Source organism: Ovis canadensis, chromosome 3 (assembly GCF_042477335.2).
Source record: "Ovis canadensis isolate MfBH-ARS-UI-01 breed Bighorn chromosome 3, ARS-UI_OviCan_v2, whole genome shotgun sequence".
Taxonomy (NCBI): domain Eukaryota; kingdom Metazoa; phylum Chordata; class Mammalia; order Artiodactyla; family Bovidae; genus Ovis; species Ovis canadensis.
The window spans coordinates 172,061,828-172,081,448 of NC_091247.1; the positions used below are offsets into that span (position 1 = coordinate 172,061,828).

Consider the following 19,621-nt stretch of genomic DNA (forward strand, 5'->3'; position numbering starts at 1 on the left):
CTGTTATAAATAGTGCTGCAGTGAAGATTGGGGTCCATGAATCTTTTCAAATTATACTTTTCTCCACATATATGCCCAGGAGTGGGGTTGTTGGATCATGAACTAGTTCTGTTTTTAGTTTTTTAAGGAACTTCCATCCAGTTCCCATAGTGGATGTACCAATTTACATTCCTATCAACACTGTAGGAAGGTTTCCTCTTTCTTCACACCCTCTCCAGCATTTATTGTTTGTAGACTTTTGATGATGGCCATTCTGACCAATGTGAGATGATACCTCATTGTAGTTTTGATTTTATTTCTCTAATAATTGGTGATATTGAGCATCTTTCACTGCATCTATGATTATTTTCTTAGGATCGGTTTATAGAAGTGAATTTTCTGGGTTCATAGAGACAGACCTGAGTTTAAGATGCAGATCCTCACACTAGCTGTGTGATATTAGTCAATTAACCTTCATCTATGAAGTAGAATAATAATAATAGTTACCTCCCAGAACTGTTATGAGTATTAAGTGGAATTATGCATGTGAAACATTTAACCATAGCACTTACCCCACAGTAGGCATTTAATGAATATTATTGTGGTTCTTAGTTATGGATATACGATATACTTGTGAATTGACATTTTTGCTGAAATAATTGCCTGACTTAAAACATGTCACCAGTGAATGGGATTCAAGAAAAAAATGACTCATTGACCCAAGTCTCAAGCATATAATTTTAAGTTTATTGTTGGCTCTTCCAAATTTTATCCCATTTCTATTGTGCTATTTTTCCTCTTAATAGTTGATTAGTATTATAGGCTAAAGTCTAACTGGAATTTTATATTATCGTATTTTTCAAAGAAAATTTAATTGAGAGAATTGCTAGGATTTGTCTAGCATTGGTTTAGCATGTCATTTGGGCTCATGGTTTTCTGATGTTTTGATTTCTTTGGAATCTAATATATATCCTAATTTGCAGTGATGGAGTTATTTCAAAGTAAGGCACCGAATATTTCATCAAGATTTAATTTTTCTCCAGGGAGTGGTTTGACTCTTGGGCTTCATTTGGCATAACTTTCATTGAAAGTTAATAAAACGAAGTCCTAGCTATACTGCTAGGATAATGAGAAGTGTCATAAAGTAATGGCCTGTGTTTCTTTACTGATACTGTATTTGCAGTACTGTAGTTCATTTATGACAGTCTAAAATCATTCTCTCTCATAATGTTAAGTTGGATAAGCAAAATTTCCTCCATTTAAAATTTGAGTTTAAGCTTTTAAATTTTAGCAGGAAAATGTACCTTTCTTTTGGAACTGTGATGAAAAGCTGCTGTTTTTTGTAAGAGTAGCTAGTGTTTAGTTTCAAGATAATTCTGTTCTTTAAAAAATATTATTATAAATATTTTATAGTAAAATATGGAGTTACTTTGCTAAATGTTTATGAATAACTTGGCTTAGAGTTTTTGGTTGTACTTTTTATTAAACATTATTTTATAAATAAAAACTCTATACAGTCAGGTGAATCTTTACTAGATTTTTCTCTTACTGTAGAAAACTATAATAATTTAAGCTATCTGGAAAATTTTTTGAGGAACCTTTATGAATTATATATTATCTACATTTATTTTCCAATTTCATTCCCTTTATAGCCTCATTTCTTTTTATTATTCCCTTTTAAGTTGGGAATGACTAGATAATGTGATATAAAATATAGACAATTAGAAATCTGTGAGCAGGATTGTAGGATTTTAGGCAAATTGCTTGGTCTTAATTTCCCTATCTGTAAAACGGATACAAGACCAAATGCCACATACTACTGGATTATTGAACTACTAAATCAAATAGCAAGTGGGCACCATGACTTGCTGAAATGAGGAAGTGAGGAATATCATTTATTAAAAAACTGTTGCCTGACAGACATTTTAACATTCATTATTCCATTGATTATAGTAACTCAAAGATAGAGGTGGTATTATTACTTTCAAGTTCAGGAAACAGATGAATTTAACCCTTCTCTGCCAATCTCATTTTATTCCAGAAAGAGTATCTTAGGGAGGTTAAGTAATTTACCCAAGGTTACTCCAATACTTTGGCCACTTGATGCGAAGAGCTGACTCATTGGAAAAGACCCTGATGCTGGGAAAGATTGAGGGCAGGAGGAGAAGGGGACGACAGAGGATGAGATGGTTGGATGGCATCACCAACTCCATGGACATGGGTTTGGGTGGACTCTGGGAGTTGGTGATGGACAGGGAGGCCTGGCTTGCTGCGTTTCATGAGGTTACAGAGTCGGACATGACTGAGCGACTAAACTGAACTCTGGTGGTAGATGGTAAGCCTGCCATTTGAACCAGCTCATGCCTTTCAACTGCTCTGTCCAGGTTCCCAGGAAATCATGTGTTCACCATCTAACATGTGCCAAGTTCATCTAGAGCTTACATCTCTCCCATCTCTTTGCTTCCTAGGTTGGTGTACTCCATAGGTCGTCATGATCTGTGGGAGCAGTAGAGTTTGATGTTGGGTCGGGAATCACAGTGGTGGCAGGAAACTGAAATTTGTACATTTTTTCCAATTCATGTATGAATTCATTGAAACTCTTTTATTAATAAAGGTTTGCCTTTTGTCTATGACCATTAAAAAGTCTAGAGCTACCAGGTAAAATGTAGTCATCCCCATTTTTAAAGTTTGTAAGAAGTTTCAACTCTTCTTTTCCCTCTTTGAACAAAAATTCAATGTTTGTTTTGTGCCAGGTTCTATGTTAGGTAGGTATCATCTCTTTTTCATTTGAACTGTTTTTTTTTTTTTTTAATCAGTCTCATCACCACAACAGTAACTCTCATTCTAGTTGATTTTTGACCTATGGTTTCAGTTAAGACCCGGATTGCAAGAAATCCTCCCCTGGGGAAATGCAGCCAGGCCCTGGGAAGGCTGCAAAGTTCAGGCAGCTGTAAGCCTCATACCTCTGATACTCTGTACACTTACTTTCTTTTTCTCTCTTTCAATATTGATTTTCCTTTCCATCTCTGGAGGGAATATGGCAGCCCCTTGAATGTTTTTGTATATTTCTCAATTTCAGCCATATTCTGGAACTGGTTAGCTATGTCGTAATCTTGATTCCAAATTTCTGGGAAAGAGACCTGCATTGGTTCACCCAATGTAAGAAAGAGTCTGATCTCATTTTTAATGTTTGGCCACTGACTTGTTTTTAAATCTCACCCTTCTTTGTTCCTTTGGCCCCATACCTGAGCAGGCTACTAGGGAGGTCTCTGACTTCACCTTCTCCTTTGGTGCCTGCAGGAAATTTAAATGTGCCAGCCGGCGGGAACTGTGCCCAGTCCAGCCACTAACAAAGCCCAACCTATTCCTTCTACTCTGCCCAGGAAAATCTGGGCCTGCCTGTGCCTGCCTATGGGACTCTCCCTGGGAGTCCCTTGTGTGAAAAATAAACTTTCTCTTAGATCCTTCTGGTGCATGTAATGTCTTCAGCCTTAACACCTGAAGCAGACTGTGTGTGTGTATGTATGGGGTCCATCTTGCTTTGCTGTGGACCCAGCTTGGGTCAGGCACTCACCCTGGGCCAATCAATTGTGTTATTTTATAGCACACCTTCTGGGTGTTCTCTTCCGTATAAAGAGGGAAATCATCAGGAAAAGAGGAATTTTAAGTTCATTTCACACATTATTATTGAGTGCTTACTCTGTGCCCAGCATTGCTGTAAGCTAGTGATTCTAAAACTTGAGCCTGAATCAGAATGATCTGGAGTGCTGGCCTAAAGAGATTGCTGCCCCCACCGACAGAGTATATGGTTCACTTGGTGTGGGATAGGACCTGTTAAGTCTGCATGTATAACAAGTTCATAGGTGAGGCAGATGCTGATGGTTCAAGGACCATACTTTGAGAACCACTGTTCTAAGTGAAATGAGCAAAATGCCATGGTAGGAGGTACGTAATAGCAAATGAACATAGTAAAAAAATAGATTGCCTATTAATAGTATGTTAGAAGGTAAGTCCTATGGAAAGATAGCGTAGAATACAGTCAGAGGAATTGAAAATGTGAAGTGGGATAAAGGAAAGTAAACTACAGTGTTACAGTGTTAAGTAAGCTGAACAGAGAAAATGTCATCTGGAAGACGAGATGTGAACAGACATTTGAAGGAGGTGAGGGAGCAGCTCTGGAGAAAGAAGATTCCACAGAAAGAGCTAGAAGAAAAGCCTGAAGGATTCCAGAACTGTACTTGGTATAACATAAATAGCAAGGAGGCCAGAATGACTGCATTAGAGGGGCCCAAAGGATTGCTTAGGGAGGTAAAAGGTGAGCGGATAGAGGGGAAAGTAGATCGTGATAAGAATTCCAGACCATTGTAGTAAGTATGGCTTTTACTGTGAGTGGAATGGACAGCACTGGAGAGAGTTTGATGTAATAAGACAGCATGACATTACTTCTGTTTCAAAGGCTCACCCTGGTTGCTGTGTTGTGCACGCACCATAAGGCATGATTGTAGAAGCAGAGGGAACTGTTGAATACCTACTGCTGTCATCCAGTCAGAGATGGGAGTGGCTTGGCCAGGGTGATAGTAGTTGATGAGATGAGAAGTGGCCAGATTCTGGATATATTTTGAAGGAGGAGTTAACAAGAATTCCTGTTGGAAACAATTTATAGAGAAAAATAGGAGATGCCTTGAAGGTGTTTAGCCAACTAACTAGAAGGACAGACTTGGACCACAGCTGAGTTGGGGATGGCTATGGGTGGTGCAGAGAAAGATAAAAAAATCAGTTGGGGGCATGTTAAGGTTAGATGTTTATTAGATATTCAGAGAGAATTGTTGAATAGTCAGTTAGACACGTGAATCTGGAGTTTGGGAGAGAGGTCTGGGTAGCAGAGGGAATTGAGAGTAGTCGTGTGACAACTGTAGCCATGGGGCTGGGTAATAGCAGCAAGAATATGAGTGCTGAGGAGAGGAGAGATCAGAAGACTCAGCCCTGGTGAACACCAGTATTATGAGATTGAGGAGAAGAGGAGGAGCTTGCCAGGGTGCTGGAAAGGAATGTATTAGGTTGGCCAAAATGTTTGTTCCATAGCATCTTATGGAAAAACCCACATAAACATTTTGGGATCTAGTTCCCCGACCAGGGATCAAACCTGGGCCCCCTGCATTGGCAGTGTGGAGTCTTAGCCATTGGACCACCATGGAAGTCCCTCTTTTAATGCTGCTTTCTCATTTTAACCTCCCCCCCTCTAAAGTCTGTTCTGCACATGACTACTATTTAACCATCTTTGAACCTGCGAATATCAAGCACTCCTCTGTTAACTCACACAGACTCATGAATTTATAAACCTTTAATTTTATCATGGCATTTTTTCTTGTTTTGCAATGTCCACTGACTGAACAAATAATATTTTTATGTTTTCACTCTTTTTATAAAAAGTGAAATATAGTTGATTTAGTGTTGTGCCAATTTCTGCTGTACAGCAAAGTGACTCAGAAATAACTTTTTAAAAAGCTATATTTTAAAAGGAAAGAACATTCAATTATAGTTTCACCAACTCCCTTACACATCATCTGTTATCATTTTCCATGGTGAATCTTAGAATTATAATGGTGTTTTAATGACCACTTGGTCCAACTTTTTCATTTGCCCAATGTGGCGCAGAGAAGGGACCTCATCTATCACACTAAGTCTTGATTCTACTTTTTCATTTTATTTATTTTTTACTGAGTATTTGGCTCTGTACAAATTATTCTACTTGTCAATACCCCAGTTTCCTTATCTGGAAAACAGGGGCACTCATAGAGCTCACTTCACAGAGCTGTAATGAAGAGTCAATGCAATAATGCATGTGAAATGCTTGGTCCAGGACCTGATATCTTTAAATACTTCCATCTGATTTTCAGGGCTTCCCAGGTAGCTCAGTGGTAAAGAATCTGCTCCCTCAGTGCAGATGTGGGTTCAACCCCTGGGTCAGGAAGATTCCTGGGAGAAGGAAATGGCAACCCACTCTAGTATTCTTGCCTGGGAAATCTCATGGAAAGCGGTGCCTGGTGTGCTACAGTCCATGGAGTCACAAAGATTTGGACATGACTGAGCAAACACGCACACACACACACATCTGATTTTCAAGACTTTCTGAAATCCTGTCTCACTTTACCTGTCCAGTCATACTGCCTGTGCTGTGCTTAGTTGCTTCAGTCATGTTGACTCTTTGCGATCTCAATAGACTGCAGCCTGCCAGGCTCCTTTGTCCATCATTTCTTCTGGCAAGAATACTGGAGTGGGTTGCCATGTTCTCCTCCAGGGGATCTTCCCAACCTAGGGATTGAATCCAGGTCCCCCTCATTGCAGGCAGATTCTTTACCAACTAAGCCACCAGGAAAGCCCACCATACTGCCTGAGTGAATGAAAGTCACTCAGTCACATCCAACTCTTTGTGACCCCAAGGACTATATAGTCCATGGAATTCTCCAGGCCAGAATACTGGAGTTGGTAGCCGTTCCCTTCTCCAGGAGATCTTCCCAACCCAGGGTCAAAGCCAGGTCTCCTGCATTTCAGGCAGATTCTTTACCAGCTGAGCCACAAGGGAAGCCCTACTTTTCTTCAAATTTTTACCTGTCTTTCCAGTCTCAAACGCCCTGTGGCAATTTCCTTCACAGGATCTTTTTCAGATTCCATCTAAACTGTGCCCATTTGAACCTTATCCCTGCCTTAGGGTTTACATCAAGCCCTGATTCCTCCTTGAAGTCTTCATTTCTCCTTTTTTAAGTCTCTACAATTATGATGTGATTATTTGCAATTTTTCTGTAATTTCATGTGTTTTACCACTGTAACTTGATTACAGTTTCATGGAGTATGAAATTGTTTTAAGCTTTGAAGAATCTAGATTTACAGTGCTTAGCACCAAGTAGAAACTTCATAAAAGTTTACTGGTTGGTTGATTATGAGTATTGACTTGGCAGATTTTAAAAGTTCTGGCCCTGTAAGCTATTCCCTTGTGTGGAATATAGTCTAGTAACATGTCATTTACATACTTAATGAATTTATTTATACTTAATACCCTACCTGCTTACACTGAGAACTTGAAGCATCATATAACTCATGTGGTGTGATTTCATATCGTCACACATATTTGGATAGAGTGATTTTTAGAGATACAGTTAAAGAAATATATCCCACCAAAAGAAATAGGTAAGTTGATGGTTTTTTCTTACAAGCTTCTAGGTTTTTTTCAGTGAAGTCAGTTATTTCGCCAAATGGTGAATGTGTGAAACTTAAAACACATTATGGTGTTTTATTCCTTACTCTTTTCAGCTCTGAAGCCTTTGTTGCCAAAAAAGCTCTGAAAGCGTCAGTCAGAACCAGAGAAGAATGAAGTATATTTCATATTTTGGGTTTGGGAAATCTGATTGTTTCTCTTGGAACAGATTGTTCATTATAACAGTGTCTGTAATAAATGGAGTGCACTGCCGAGATAGATGGAAATGAAATTAATTTGGCTCAGATGTGATCTTTGTTTTGCTTATGAGAATTTGAAACATCCTTACAGAGTTTCAAATTTCCATGCAATTTAGAAATAAAAGAGATTTCAAAATGTGTCTTTCTCCCTTGCCGTGGCCCTGTAGAGCAGAACAGCCAATGTGAATAATTTTGTAGGAAATTAGAGTGTGATTGGACCTTCTCAGAATTCTTGTTGAAAGTATACACTCCCCAAATTCAAGTTATGCCTAAGAGAATGTGCTTTCTGTTGCAGGTTGCCTATCAGACTGGTAACTATGATCTGGCTAAGAAAGTTTTCTCACCAGTCTGGGATTATTTTGTTGCTTCACCACCTCAGGGTGACCAATCCATTATTTGTTTAAGTAATATAATGACTATTACACAGAGAAGGTAATTAGAAATGTTCTTTTATTTATTTATTTATTTTAACTTTATTTTACTTTACAATACTGTATTGGTTTTGCTATACATTGACATGAATCCACCACGGGTGTATACAAGCTCCCAATCCTGAATCCCCCTCTCTCCTCCCACCCCATATCATCTCTCTGGATCATCCTCATGCACCAGCCCCAAGCATCCTGTATCCTGTATCGAACATAGACTGGCACTTTGAAGAAATGTTCTTTTAAAATATTAATTTGCTTATTGAAAAGACAGGTGCTGGCTGTGAAGCCTAGAGTTAATTTATTTTCAAGTTCATGTTGAGATGGTATATGTAAAACTACTTCCAACAAGTAAAGCATAGATATTCTGAAGGTTTGGGTCCTTCTTAGAACTTTCTTTGTTAGAATTGGAAAAAACACTGGAAACATATGGATACATTTTGAATATAAGCTAATGAGGTTATGAGGAAAAAAACCCCCAAATACTAACCAAGGTAGTGTCAGTTTTACTAGAAAACACAAATACGTATTGGGGACCTTTATCACAGAGAAAGGTCAGGTTGAAATTAAGTTTAGGGTCTGATGGGTGAGCTCTTAGGGTAAGAAGACTTTTCCTTTGCTTGAAGAGGCACCCAGGATTAGGCCACCAACTGCAAATAGGTCTATAGAAGCCATATAAAGCTACAGGCTATCCTTTGCCATTTTTTCCTTAAGAAACCAAAGTTTAAGGGCAGCATCAGAAATGAACATTAGTATAATTTCAGCCTGTCTCAACAACATATTCAATAAGAACAGTCTCCTTTACCTGCTTGGTAATGCCTAAAATTCCCTTAATAAGGCAAAACTCTTCACTCCTCAATAGTAATGAGTTAAAAAATGCAAATGCTGAATGAGGCAAGACATTGGTAACACTTATTCATGTAAATGCATAATTCCATTCAATGAAACAAACATAAACTTAGTGTTTACCATTGCTCATTGGTATGTATGTATGAGGATGCTCAGTGCTGTGGGGGATGGATTCAAGAGGCATTTCAGAAGTGGAAGAGACAGATCTTGGCAGATTTTATGTGACTTGTGGGGATAAGACAGAGGAAGGAGGAGAAGCTGACTGGGATTTCCAGCGAGGGTAAGTCTCTGATGTTACTAAGGGAAGCTGAGAGGTGGAGTGAGTTTTTGGATGAAGAGAATGAATTTGGGGATGTATGGAGTTCAGTTTTCCAGCAGGACAACTCTGTAGATATGAGCTGACACTCAGGAGAGAGCTCAAGGCTAGAGACATATATAAATGGTTCACTGAGGTCATTGTTGGAATTTTGACGATGAGTAATATCTTCTGAGAAATGACTGTTGACCAGAAAGGGTAGAAGGCTGGACTTGAATCCTGGGGCATTGCTTACATTTAAGAGGTAGAGGTAGGAGTTGGAACCAAGGAAGGAAATTGAAATGAATCAGTTCCGAAAGTGAAAGTCCAGGAAAGTGCATTGCCAAGGGAAGTGAGAAGATTATCATGGAGGCCCTGACCAGCAGTGTTATATGCTGGTGCAAAGTCAGAGTAGTCGCTTAAGAAAATGCTGCAAAGAGGTTGGGTAGGATGAAAACCAAGAGGAGGCTTTTAGAGTTGGCATATAGGAAGACATTGGTAAGTTGAAGAAAGCCATTTTTGTGCTGTGATGGGCCAGAAATATATTGCAGTTGGTTAAGGAATAAATGAAAATGGAAAATAGTAACAAGCAAAACTACCCATTTGAAGTTTGGTGGTAAAGATCAGAGGAAAGTTGGCAGAGGCTTTGGGGGAAGGCAACCTTAAGGCCAGAATTTTGGAAGATTGAGATAAGAGAGCCAGTGGGGAGGGAGAGCCTAAGAATGTATGGTGGTGGGGCTACAAAGATCCTAGAGCACATGGAGGTGGAGAACAGGAAGTTCATATCATTTTCTAGGGGAATATGAATAAGGAGGCATCAGGGATAGATGGAAGTGTTGCTGAGAATCATGGCTCAGCTGATGTTACGTAACATGAATTGTATCAATAGCAGAGCCCAGTGCCTTGTTGCTGAGGGCTACATAAGATTCACCTTTATATTCTAGGATCTAGAATAATGCTTTATACATGGTTGGTGTTGAGCAAATGCTAGTCTGAATGAAAAACAAAAAGGAATGAGGTAAATAAATAAGTGATTAATTGATTGGCCATTATGGCAGGGATAAAAAAAATCAGTACACTGCTTAGTTATTTTTTGCCATCAGTTTAATAAATATTTGCTAAATTCCTATGTAAATAATTTTATTTTCTGAAAGTCACAGAAAGTTCTCATGGAGACATACTGTCAGAGAAAATGGATACATGAAAATGGAAAATATAATTAATTAAAATGATCATCTGTGAAAAATAACTTAGCTGATTGCTATTTAGTGAGTCAAAACTAAAACCCACAAACAAGTGTCTTAGTTCCTTATAAGGATTTTATTCTCCAGTAAAGTAGACCTAAAGTAAGTCCTTAGCCAAAATTTGGTTAAAAAGTAATACAGGTTACTTTTTTTCTTTGGTTAAAATTACTCTTGAATTAGATGTTTTGAGCTATGTTGCAAAAAGAACTATTTCCAAAGTTGGCACAATTTCTATTCTGATTAAGAATTTTCATTGATAATTCACATTGCTGAAAAAAAAAAAAAAAAAATCAGATAATAACATCTATGCATAGTCAGGCAAGTTTATTATTGCATAAATTATGGGATGCAGAATCTAAAGTGCTGGAGAGGTCACTATGGAAATGACTAACCAGAGTCCAAGCTGGATACTGGAGGAACTAGAGCCAGGAGGAGGTGATAACTTGGACTTTCTGTGTGTGTCGAACTACTCATGGTCATCAATGACAAAGAAAGTTTAGTATGAGTTGTAGAACCAGGATAACTAAAATCCTCCTGGCAAAGACAATTTCAGAGTTTAGCATGGTGGTGAAGCAGATCCTCTTTAATGTCAATTGATGTCAGATCCTTTCCTGTTTTATAGGGAGAGTGGAGGGACCTGAAGCTTAGAAGAGAGGGTTTGCCATCAAGTAAGGCTTAAGGGCAAGGAAGGGACTAGAGAAACAAAGAAGACTGCAGATTTCACAGTTTTGACAGTGGTGGGCACTGTTGACTGTAATTTAGAAAAGATAATTTGAAGTGACTCTACTTCTATAGGGCTTCCTTGGTGTCAAAAGAATCTGCCTGCACTGCAGGGGACTCGAGTTTGATCCCTGGATTGGGAAGATCTCCTGGAGTAGGGAATGGCTAACCACTTCAGTTTTCTTGCCTGGGGAATTCCATGGACTGAGGAGCCTGGCGGGCTATAGTCAGACATGACTGAGCGACTAACACTTTCACACTTCAGGGGCAGATTTGGGATCGAGTTGGAGGGGCAGTGTGTTAATAGCTCAGCTGTGTCCGACTCTTTGTGATCCCATGGACTGTAGCCCACCAGGCCCCTCTGTCCGTGGTATTCACCAGGCAAGAATACTGGAGTGGGTGTCATTCCCTTCTCTTGGGGATCTTCTCCACCCAGGGATCAAATCCACATCTCTTACATCTCCTGCATTGGCAGGCAGGTTCTTTACCATCTGAGCCACCCGGAAAGCCCAAATCTGTCTCTACTTCTCTTTAACCATGGTTGATTTTGCTATAAATAACCCTCACTTTCAGAAAGTTTATTGATTGAAATATTGGGCCTATTTTCCAAACTTCTGAGTATCTATAATAATTTCAATTATATTGATAGAAAAGAGCTATATATTTTAGAATCAGAAAATTTTGCCAATGGTTTATGTTTTATATATCCATGACATATGTCCATAGCTTAATTTTCTTAGTTATGAACTTGTTGTTAAGAATAGTCTTTAATTTCAATTTAAACAGCTGTGCAAGAGTTACTATGTTATGTACTTTTGCTGCTGCTGCTGCTGCTAAGTCGCTTCAGTCGTGTCCGACTCTGTGCAGCACTATGGACAGCAGCCCACCAGGCTCCTCTGTCCACAGAATTCTCTAGGCAAGAATTGGAGTGGGTTGCTGTTTCCTTCTCTGACTTTTGCTGCTATCTTGAGATAATTGTGTTGGTATAACAAATCAATCTAAAAAGTTGAATTCACACACTAAATCACCTTATACCTGTAATATCATTTACTTCTTTTTGCAGATTACATTCAGATATTTTGACAGAGAGTTCTTCCATTCTCTTATATCTTTTTCTTAGAAATATTTTTGTAACAAGTGACATTAAAATTAAAGAAGAAAATTTTTTCTGTGATAATATTAAAGGCAATGAGATTTTCCCTTCTCAACAAGTAAGTGAATTAAAATCATTGCAAATGCATTATTTCCCTTGATTTGTTTCTTGATGTTTCAAGTTTATGAGCTGTGGGGATTGTATATCCTCACTTGTGAACAGACTGAGAGAACTTTGTATGATTGTGCTGGTTTATTTGATATTGTTTGTAGATTTCACAGGTCTAGGCTCATGGTTTTTCCCCCTTTCTCCCCCCCCCCCCCCCTTCCTATATACAGGAATATATATATTCCTGTATAAAAGTAGTATAAATTAAAACATTCAAAATTTATAATGTATAAAGTGAAACCTATTAGAATCCTATTATCCCTAAGAATACTACATTCTTGTTTTCATGTGATTTCTCCCATTTTAAAAAATATGCATAGACAACTATGCTATTATTACTTAACAAAATGGAATCATGATCGACTCACTGTTCTGTTAACTTGCTTTTTGAATACTTTTTATAATTTATCTTGGACATACTTTCATGCTGGTACATATCCATCTGGTACATTTTTTAAAAACTATAATATTGCATCCTGTGCAGAGGCAGGAATTTAACTTATCTCCTATTGATATATTCTCAAGGTACTTATAAATATTGCTCTATTATACCTGTAGCCTTACAATGCTCTTGCTTTTAGTAACAATCCTACATTTTTTTTTCCAATCTAAATTGAGGTTCACTCTTCTTTTTCTCCATTCCTTCTTTACTTACTTTAGATATATGGAGATTTTTGTCATTTTTTGTTTTTCTTTTACAGTTGCTTTTTCCTACCCATCCACTTATTCATTAATTAATTAGCCAATAACTTGTTCCATGAGACTGTGCCAATTTCTGTGGGTATGAAAGTAAAAAAACAAACATGACTCTCTGCCTAAGACAAGTTCACATTTTTATAGAGCACAAGCATTCACAGCCATTGACCTGTTCCTACTAAGTTACATTCAGCTTCCCTTTTTTTTTTTTTTCATCATTTAGTCTGAAAATGAGGACAGTCTTTAAGCACTTCAGTGAATTCCAGAATGCTGGACTACCATTCCAATAACAATTTGCTGTATAGAAATTTCTGGTTGCCCCTCATATTGTTTTCTTTGAATGAAATCTCTCCCCCCAAAAGAGAAAGGAGTAAGATAGGATTCTTACTCTTCTTAAGTGATGTTTAATCACAAAAAGCCTAACTTTACATTTTGCTTTAAGTAGCAGAAGTATAGTAGAAGATAGGTTAGTCTACAGAAAAATTTGCCGTTTTCTCACAAATCCAGGAGAGAAATAAGGGTCTACTAATCAAGTGGGGGCCATATTACAGCAATACTATATTTTAATTATTATTTGTTACAGTTTATATTTTTCAAAAAGCTAGAGTTTTCCTCCTAAAATAGAGCGAAGATTTTATCTTACCAATCAAAAAGATTGGTGCCTTTTCTGTTACTAGTGGTATTTGATTGTAATTCATAAAAAGATTTAAAGTTTAATTCTAAGATTGTATCATCCATATGTATCAATAGCATTATTGGGGAGTTAGAGTTGTTCCTGAATTTAGGTTTTTCTTTTTATCAACATTCATGTTACTGTTAAGTTACAAGGATCACATTTCCTACCCCTTCTCCTCATTAGAGACACACAAGTTAAGTACCTGGTGCTCAGCTTGAGTAACAATACCTGTTTCTTTACAGATTGCTAGACTGATTGAATGTGAGAGAGTATTGGTGGCATTGGAACTGAGCAACTATCTAAATGATTCCAGTTACGCCCTTCAGGCTGTGACTCAGTGTTACGGCCTCCTTGCTCCTATCATTTATCACAATATTGTTTTGGTACCTGTTGTACAGGTAAGGGTTTCACCCCCTCCCCATAAGGGTATTTTTTAACAAAGGCAAGTCAACATTGCATTTTGGAAAAGAAAATGCAACATGTCTCTTAGAAAGTACAAATAGGTCAAGAATGAGTATTATGACATTTCGTGAGTTAACTGAAAGATATTTTAATAATTTAAATTATATGTCTGGGAAAACATAAATAAGAACTTAAAATGTGTTTCCCTGAAAACATTCAGCCCTGTTGCTGTCCATATTTAAATATGGGTAACATACTTTTCTAGGTTGTATTTTTAAAGTCATTTCAATTTTTATGGTCTTGTAACGTTAGAGACAGCAATATTTATTCAAGGCATACTGTTAAAGGCATCACTGAGGGGAAAAAAATTGGTGGATAACCAGAAAAATGAACTTGATGTCTCTGTGGTGAAATTGGAATTTTTGGGAAAAAAGGTTGATAAGACTTGGCTGAAGGGATTATATTAGTTGTCTGTGTTTCCTAACAAATCACCAACACTCAATGTCTTAAAATAACACCCATTCACTATCTCATAGTTTCTGGAGGTCAGAAGGCTGGATACAAGTTGTCTGGATCTTTGGCTCAGGATCTCATCAGGCTAAATTCAAGGTGTTGATCAGAGCTGTGGTCAGAATTTTAGCTCAGGATCAGGCTAAAATCAAGGTGTTGACCAGAGCTGTGGTCTCATCTGAGGCTTGGGGTTTTCTTCCAAATTCACTGGTTGTTGAGAGGTACATTCCCTTGCGGCCATGTGATGAGTCCTTTAGTTCTGAAAGGCTGACCGCCAGTGCCCTGCCACACGCCCTTCTCCACAACATGGCAGTCTGCTTCTTAAAGTAACGTCCTTTCTTCTTAGAGGTGAGAGATTAGAGATGTCAGACCTACTTTGGAGTGGGGGCATGTCTCAGCTTGTCCCAGACATTTCATTAATGTGTCAGGCCCCTGACTCTTTTTAGGGTTCATTTCTATCCTCTGGAGGGCAATCATCTCACATCTTCAACATACTTGCCATTTCTTGTTTATCAGGCTCAGTTAACATGATTTATTGATGTAGTGGTCCAGTGTTTTGTTTTGAGACATGTCCACAAAGTTAAGGTCCTTTCATAAAATATTAGGTCAGAGAGTGGAAGCGTTATTACTGCCCTAGGTCAAGACTCTAAATGCATGTTTTTATCTGCCTGGTGTGAATTGGAGCTTCTTCTAATACTTCTTCCCCATAGGATATTATTTCTGCCCAATAAGATAAAAAAGGCAACATTAGCCACCTCAAGGCACCCCCATTCCTTTTTTAAAAATAACTGTTTTATTTTATACTACTCCTTGGAAGAAAAGTTATGACCAACCTAGATAGCATATTCAAAAGCAGAGACATTACTTTGCCGACTAAGGTCCGTCTAGTCAAGGCTATGGTTTATCCTGTGGTCATGTATGGATGTGAGAGTTGGACTGTGAAGAAGGCTGAGCACCGAAGAATTGATGCTTTTGAAGTGTGGTGTTGGAGAAGACTCTTGAGAGTCCCTTGGACTGCAAGGAGATCCAACCAGTCCATTCTGAAGGAGATCAGCCCTGGGATTTCTTTGGAAGGAATGATGCTAAAGCTGAAACTCCAGTACTTTGGCCACCTCATGCAAAGAGTTGACTCATTGGAAAAGACTCTGATGCTGGGAGGGATTGGGAGCAGGAGGAGAAGGGGATGACAGAGGATGAGATGGCTGGATGGCATCACTGACTCTATGGACGCGAGTCTGAGTGAACTCCGGGAGTTGGTGATGGACAGGGAGGCCTGGCGTGCTGCGATTCATGGGGTCGCAAAGAGTCGGACACGACTGAGAGACTGAACTGATAGCCAATTAACAATGTTGTGATAATTTCAGGTAAGGGACTCAGCCATACATATACTCCTTTTATTCATTCTCCCCCAAACTCCCTTTTTGCTCCAGCAAAGATACCACAATGGAACAGTGCCTGCAATTGCTGCTTCATTGGTTGAGTTGAGAGTAGTTCCCTGTCATCCTCTGGGATCCTACTGATTCAGGATGCATTTAACTCAGAAAGTGGATGATAACTATGAGGGAAAGACTTAGGAAAGGAGTTTTTAAATTAAATTGTATAGTTTAGAGCAAGAAAAGATGAATGGAACAAGGGAGAGATGCCAGAAGTAGGCCTCACTGTAGAAGAATGTAATGTATGATGGAATTGGCTTTCCAATTCAGTGGGAAGGTAATGGATATTTTTAGTAAATGGTGGTGAAACATCAGGATATTCCTCTGAAAAAAGACCCCTACTTTGTACCATATGTAAACAGTCCAGATAAATTAAAGGTTTAAATGTAAAAGACAGCAAAAACTTTTGGAAAAAAATAATCACAAGAGAGTCCATGTACAGTCAGTGTTGGGGAACTCTAACCAAAATAGAACTCTTAGATATAAGAAATATTTAACTATATTTAAATGGCAACCCATGTGTGGCAAAAGGAGCCATAACAAAGATTGTGGGAAATTTATGGATTTGGGAAAGTTATCCAACACTAATGAGGGTAACGATATATAACAAAAAGCTTTTTTAATAACTGAATAAATAATGGGCATGGGATAATAATATGAAGTTTATAGGAGAGCAAATCCAAGTGGCAAAAAGATGCTCAGATTCTGAATGTCCATAGAAATTGCCATTAAATCAATAATATAATATCACTAGCAGAATTGAAAAGATCTGTAACTCCTATTGCTGGTGAGGATGTGGGGCAAAGGCATTCTCATTCATCAATGGGAGAAATGTGAACTGTTATAGTCTTTAGAATTTGGTAATGCAAACCTAATTTTAATTAAACCAAGTATAAGTAAAATTAAAAACAAATATGCCTAACATAGCAATTCCTCTGCTAGTAATTTATCTCGTGGAATAATATTTTAGTAAATTAAAAAGTGCATTTACACAGCCCAGCAATTCCTTTCTTAATGATTTATCCCATAGATTAAAATCACCCCTAGTTCTACCCATTGCTTCCATCTGTTCTACCTACTGGGGATACAATACCACATAATGGAATTGATTTAGAGGGACTACTGTGCCATGGAGGATGGTACCTCATCCTCCCTATGTATCATCTCAAAGCTGGCACCTCACTTGCTGCTCATTTTGGCAACTGAATAGGTAGAGGATGGTTTTTGTTGTGGTTGTGTGTGTGGGTGTGTTTTTTTTTTTTTTGCTATGCCATGTTGCTTGTGATTTCTTAGTTCTCCAACCAGGGATTGAACCCACTGGACTGCCAGGGAAGTCCCTGTGTAGGGGTGTTTATTGTAGCTTTCTTGGTGAAGGCAAAAGAGCTGGAGACAAAGAGGACATGCAGTAATTGAAGGATGGCCAGAACTGCCAGACTGTAAAACATCAACCTTAAAACTGTGCAACAGGAAGGCTCTGGAAATTGTTGCAAAATTATGATTGGTTTACAGTAAATAATATTAGGTAACCATTAGGAATGATGAATTAAATCTATACCTATAGACTTGGAGGGATTTTTCACAAGACATGCCTGAAGGGGAAATGCATAGTTCAGAAAGTGTGCTTAATTTCACTTTGTAAAATAACATTAACTCTCTCTGTGTGTGAAAGTGAAAGTACATGCGAAAGTGAAGTGAAAGTGTTAGTTGGTCAGTCATGTCTGACTCTTCGCAACCTCGTGGACTGTAGTTCATCAGGTTCCTCTGTCCATGGAATTCTCCAGGCAAGAATACTGAAGAATACACACACACACACACACACACACACACACACAAATATACATACACACATAGGATTACATGAGCCCAGAGAAAACTACAGAACTGCTAGGTGGTTAACTTGATTCGGGGATATGGAACAGTAGGTTGGGAGATGGTGATGGTGGAAGGGAGGAATTAAAGCTGCGTTGAAAAGAATTCATAAGTGTTCTGTGACAACAGTAATAATATTGTTAGATTGATGGCTTGAAGCAATTAATGTGTCCACAAAGGACCAACCTCCATATATTAATTTGTCCTTTGGGATAATCTGAATGATGAATAGATTGATGCAATCTAAGTCTGCCTTTCTGATAGCAATATTGCTCAGAAGTGTGTGGCAATATTGAAAGATAAACTTAATTGTCCAGCTCTGGATCAAATTCAGGATCACATGATATGGAGAATAATTAAGGAAGTAAGTACCAATTTGGAAAGCTCAGCAGTGGCCACAGGAGTGGAAAAGGTCCGTTTTCATTCCAGTCCCAAAGAAAGGCAATGCCAAAGAATGCTCAGACTACCACACAATTGCACTCATCTCACACGCTAGTAAAGTAATGCTCAAAATTCTCCAAGCCAGGCTTCATCAGTATGTGAACCGTGAACTTCCAGATGTTCAAGCTGGTTTTCGAAAAGGCAGAGGAACCAGAGATCAAATTGCCAACATCCGCTGGATCATGGAAAAAGCAAGAGAGTTCCAGAAAAACATCTATTTCTGCTTTATCGACTATGCCAAAGCCTTTGAGTGTGTGGATCTGAATAAACTGTGGAAAATTCTGAAAGAGATGGGAACACCAGACCACCTGACCTGCCTCTTGAGAAATCTATCTGCAGGTGAGGAAGCAACAGTTAGAACTGGACATGGAACAACAGACTGGTTCCAAATAGGAAAAGGAGTACGTCAAGGCTGTTTATTGTCACCCTGCTTATTTAACTTCTGTGCAGAGTACATTATGAGAAACACTGGGCTGGAAGAAGCACAAGCTGGAATCAGGATTGCTGGGAGAAATATCAATAACCTCAGATATGCAGATGACACCACCCTTATGGCAGAAAGTGAAGAGGAACTAAAAAGCCTCTTGATGAAAGTGAAAGAGGAGAGTGAAAAAGTTGGCTTAAAGCTCAACATTCAGAAAACGAAGATCATGGCATCTGGTCCCATCACTTCATGGGAAATAGATGGGGAAACAGTGTCAGACTTTATTTTTTGGGGCTCCAAAATCACTGCAGATGGTGATTGCAGCCATGAAATTAAAAGACGGTTACTCCTTGGAAGAAAAGTTATGACCAACCTAGATAGCATATTCAAAAGCAGAGACATTACTTTGCCAATAAAGGTCCATCTAGTCAAGGCTGTGGTTTTTCCTGTGGTCATGTATGGATGTGAGAGTTGGACTGTGAAGAAAACTGAGTGCCGAAGAATTGATGCTTTTGAAGTGTGGTGTTGGAGAAGACTCTTGAGAGTCCCTTGGACTGCAAGGAGATCCAACCAGTCCATTCTGAAGGAGATCAGCCCTGGGATTTCTTTGGAAGGAATGATGCTAAAGCTGAAACTCCAGTACTTTGGCCACCTCATGCAAAGAGTTGACTCATTGGAAAAGACTCTGATGCTGGGAGGGATTGGGAGCAGGAGGAGAAGGAGACGACAGAGGATGAGATGGCTGCATGGCATCACCGACTCAATGGACGTGAGTTTGGGTAAACTCTGGGAGTTGGTGATAGACAAGGAGGCCTGGCGTGCTGTGATTCATGGGGTCGCAAAGAGTTGGACATGACTGAATGACTGAACTGAACTGAACTGAACTGAAGAGCCAATATTAATTGATTTCCTGGGGATGAGTGCTTGGTTTTATTTTAAAGG

At 38.7% G+C, this 19,621-nt stretch overlaps 1 protein-coding gene across 1 annotated transcript in view; it reads left to right on the forward strand.

Moving 5' to 3' along the window:
* The window catches only part of CFAP54 (cilia and flagella associated protein 54), a 325,750-nt gene that overhangs the window by 82,165 nt on the left and 223,964 nt on the right, over positions 1-19,621 (forward strand). Inside the window, exons 23-25 of the mRNA XM_069585110.1 lie at positions 7,727-7,863; positions 12,031-12,178; positions 13,843-13,998. Of these exons, the coding sequence (XP_069441211.1) occupies positions 7,727-7,863; positions 12,031-12,178; positions 13,843-13,998 (441 nt within the window). The remainder of the gene's footprint in view (positions 1-7,726; positions 7,864-12,030; positions 12,179-13,842; positions 13,999-19,621) is intronic.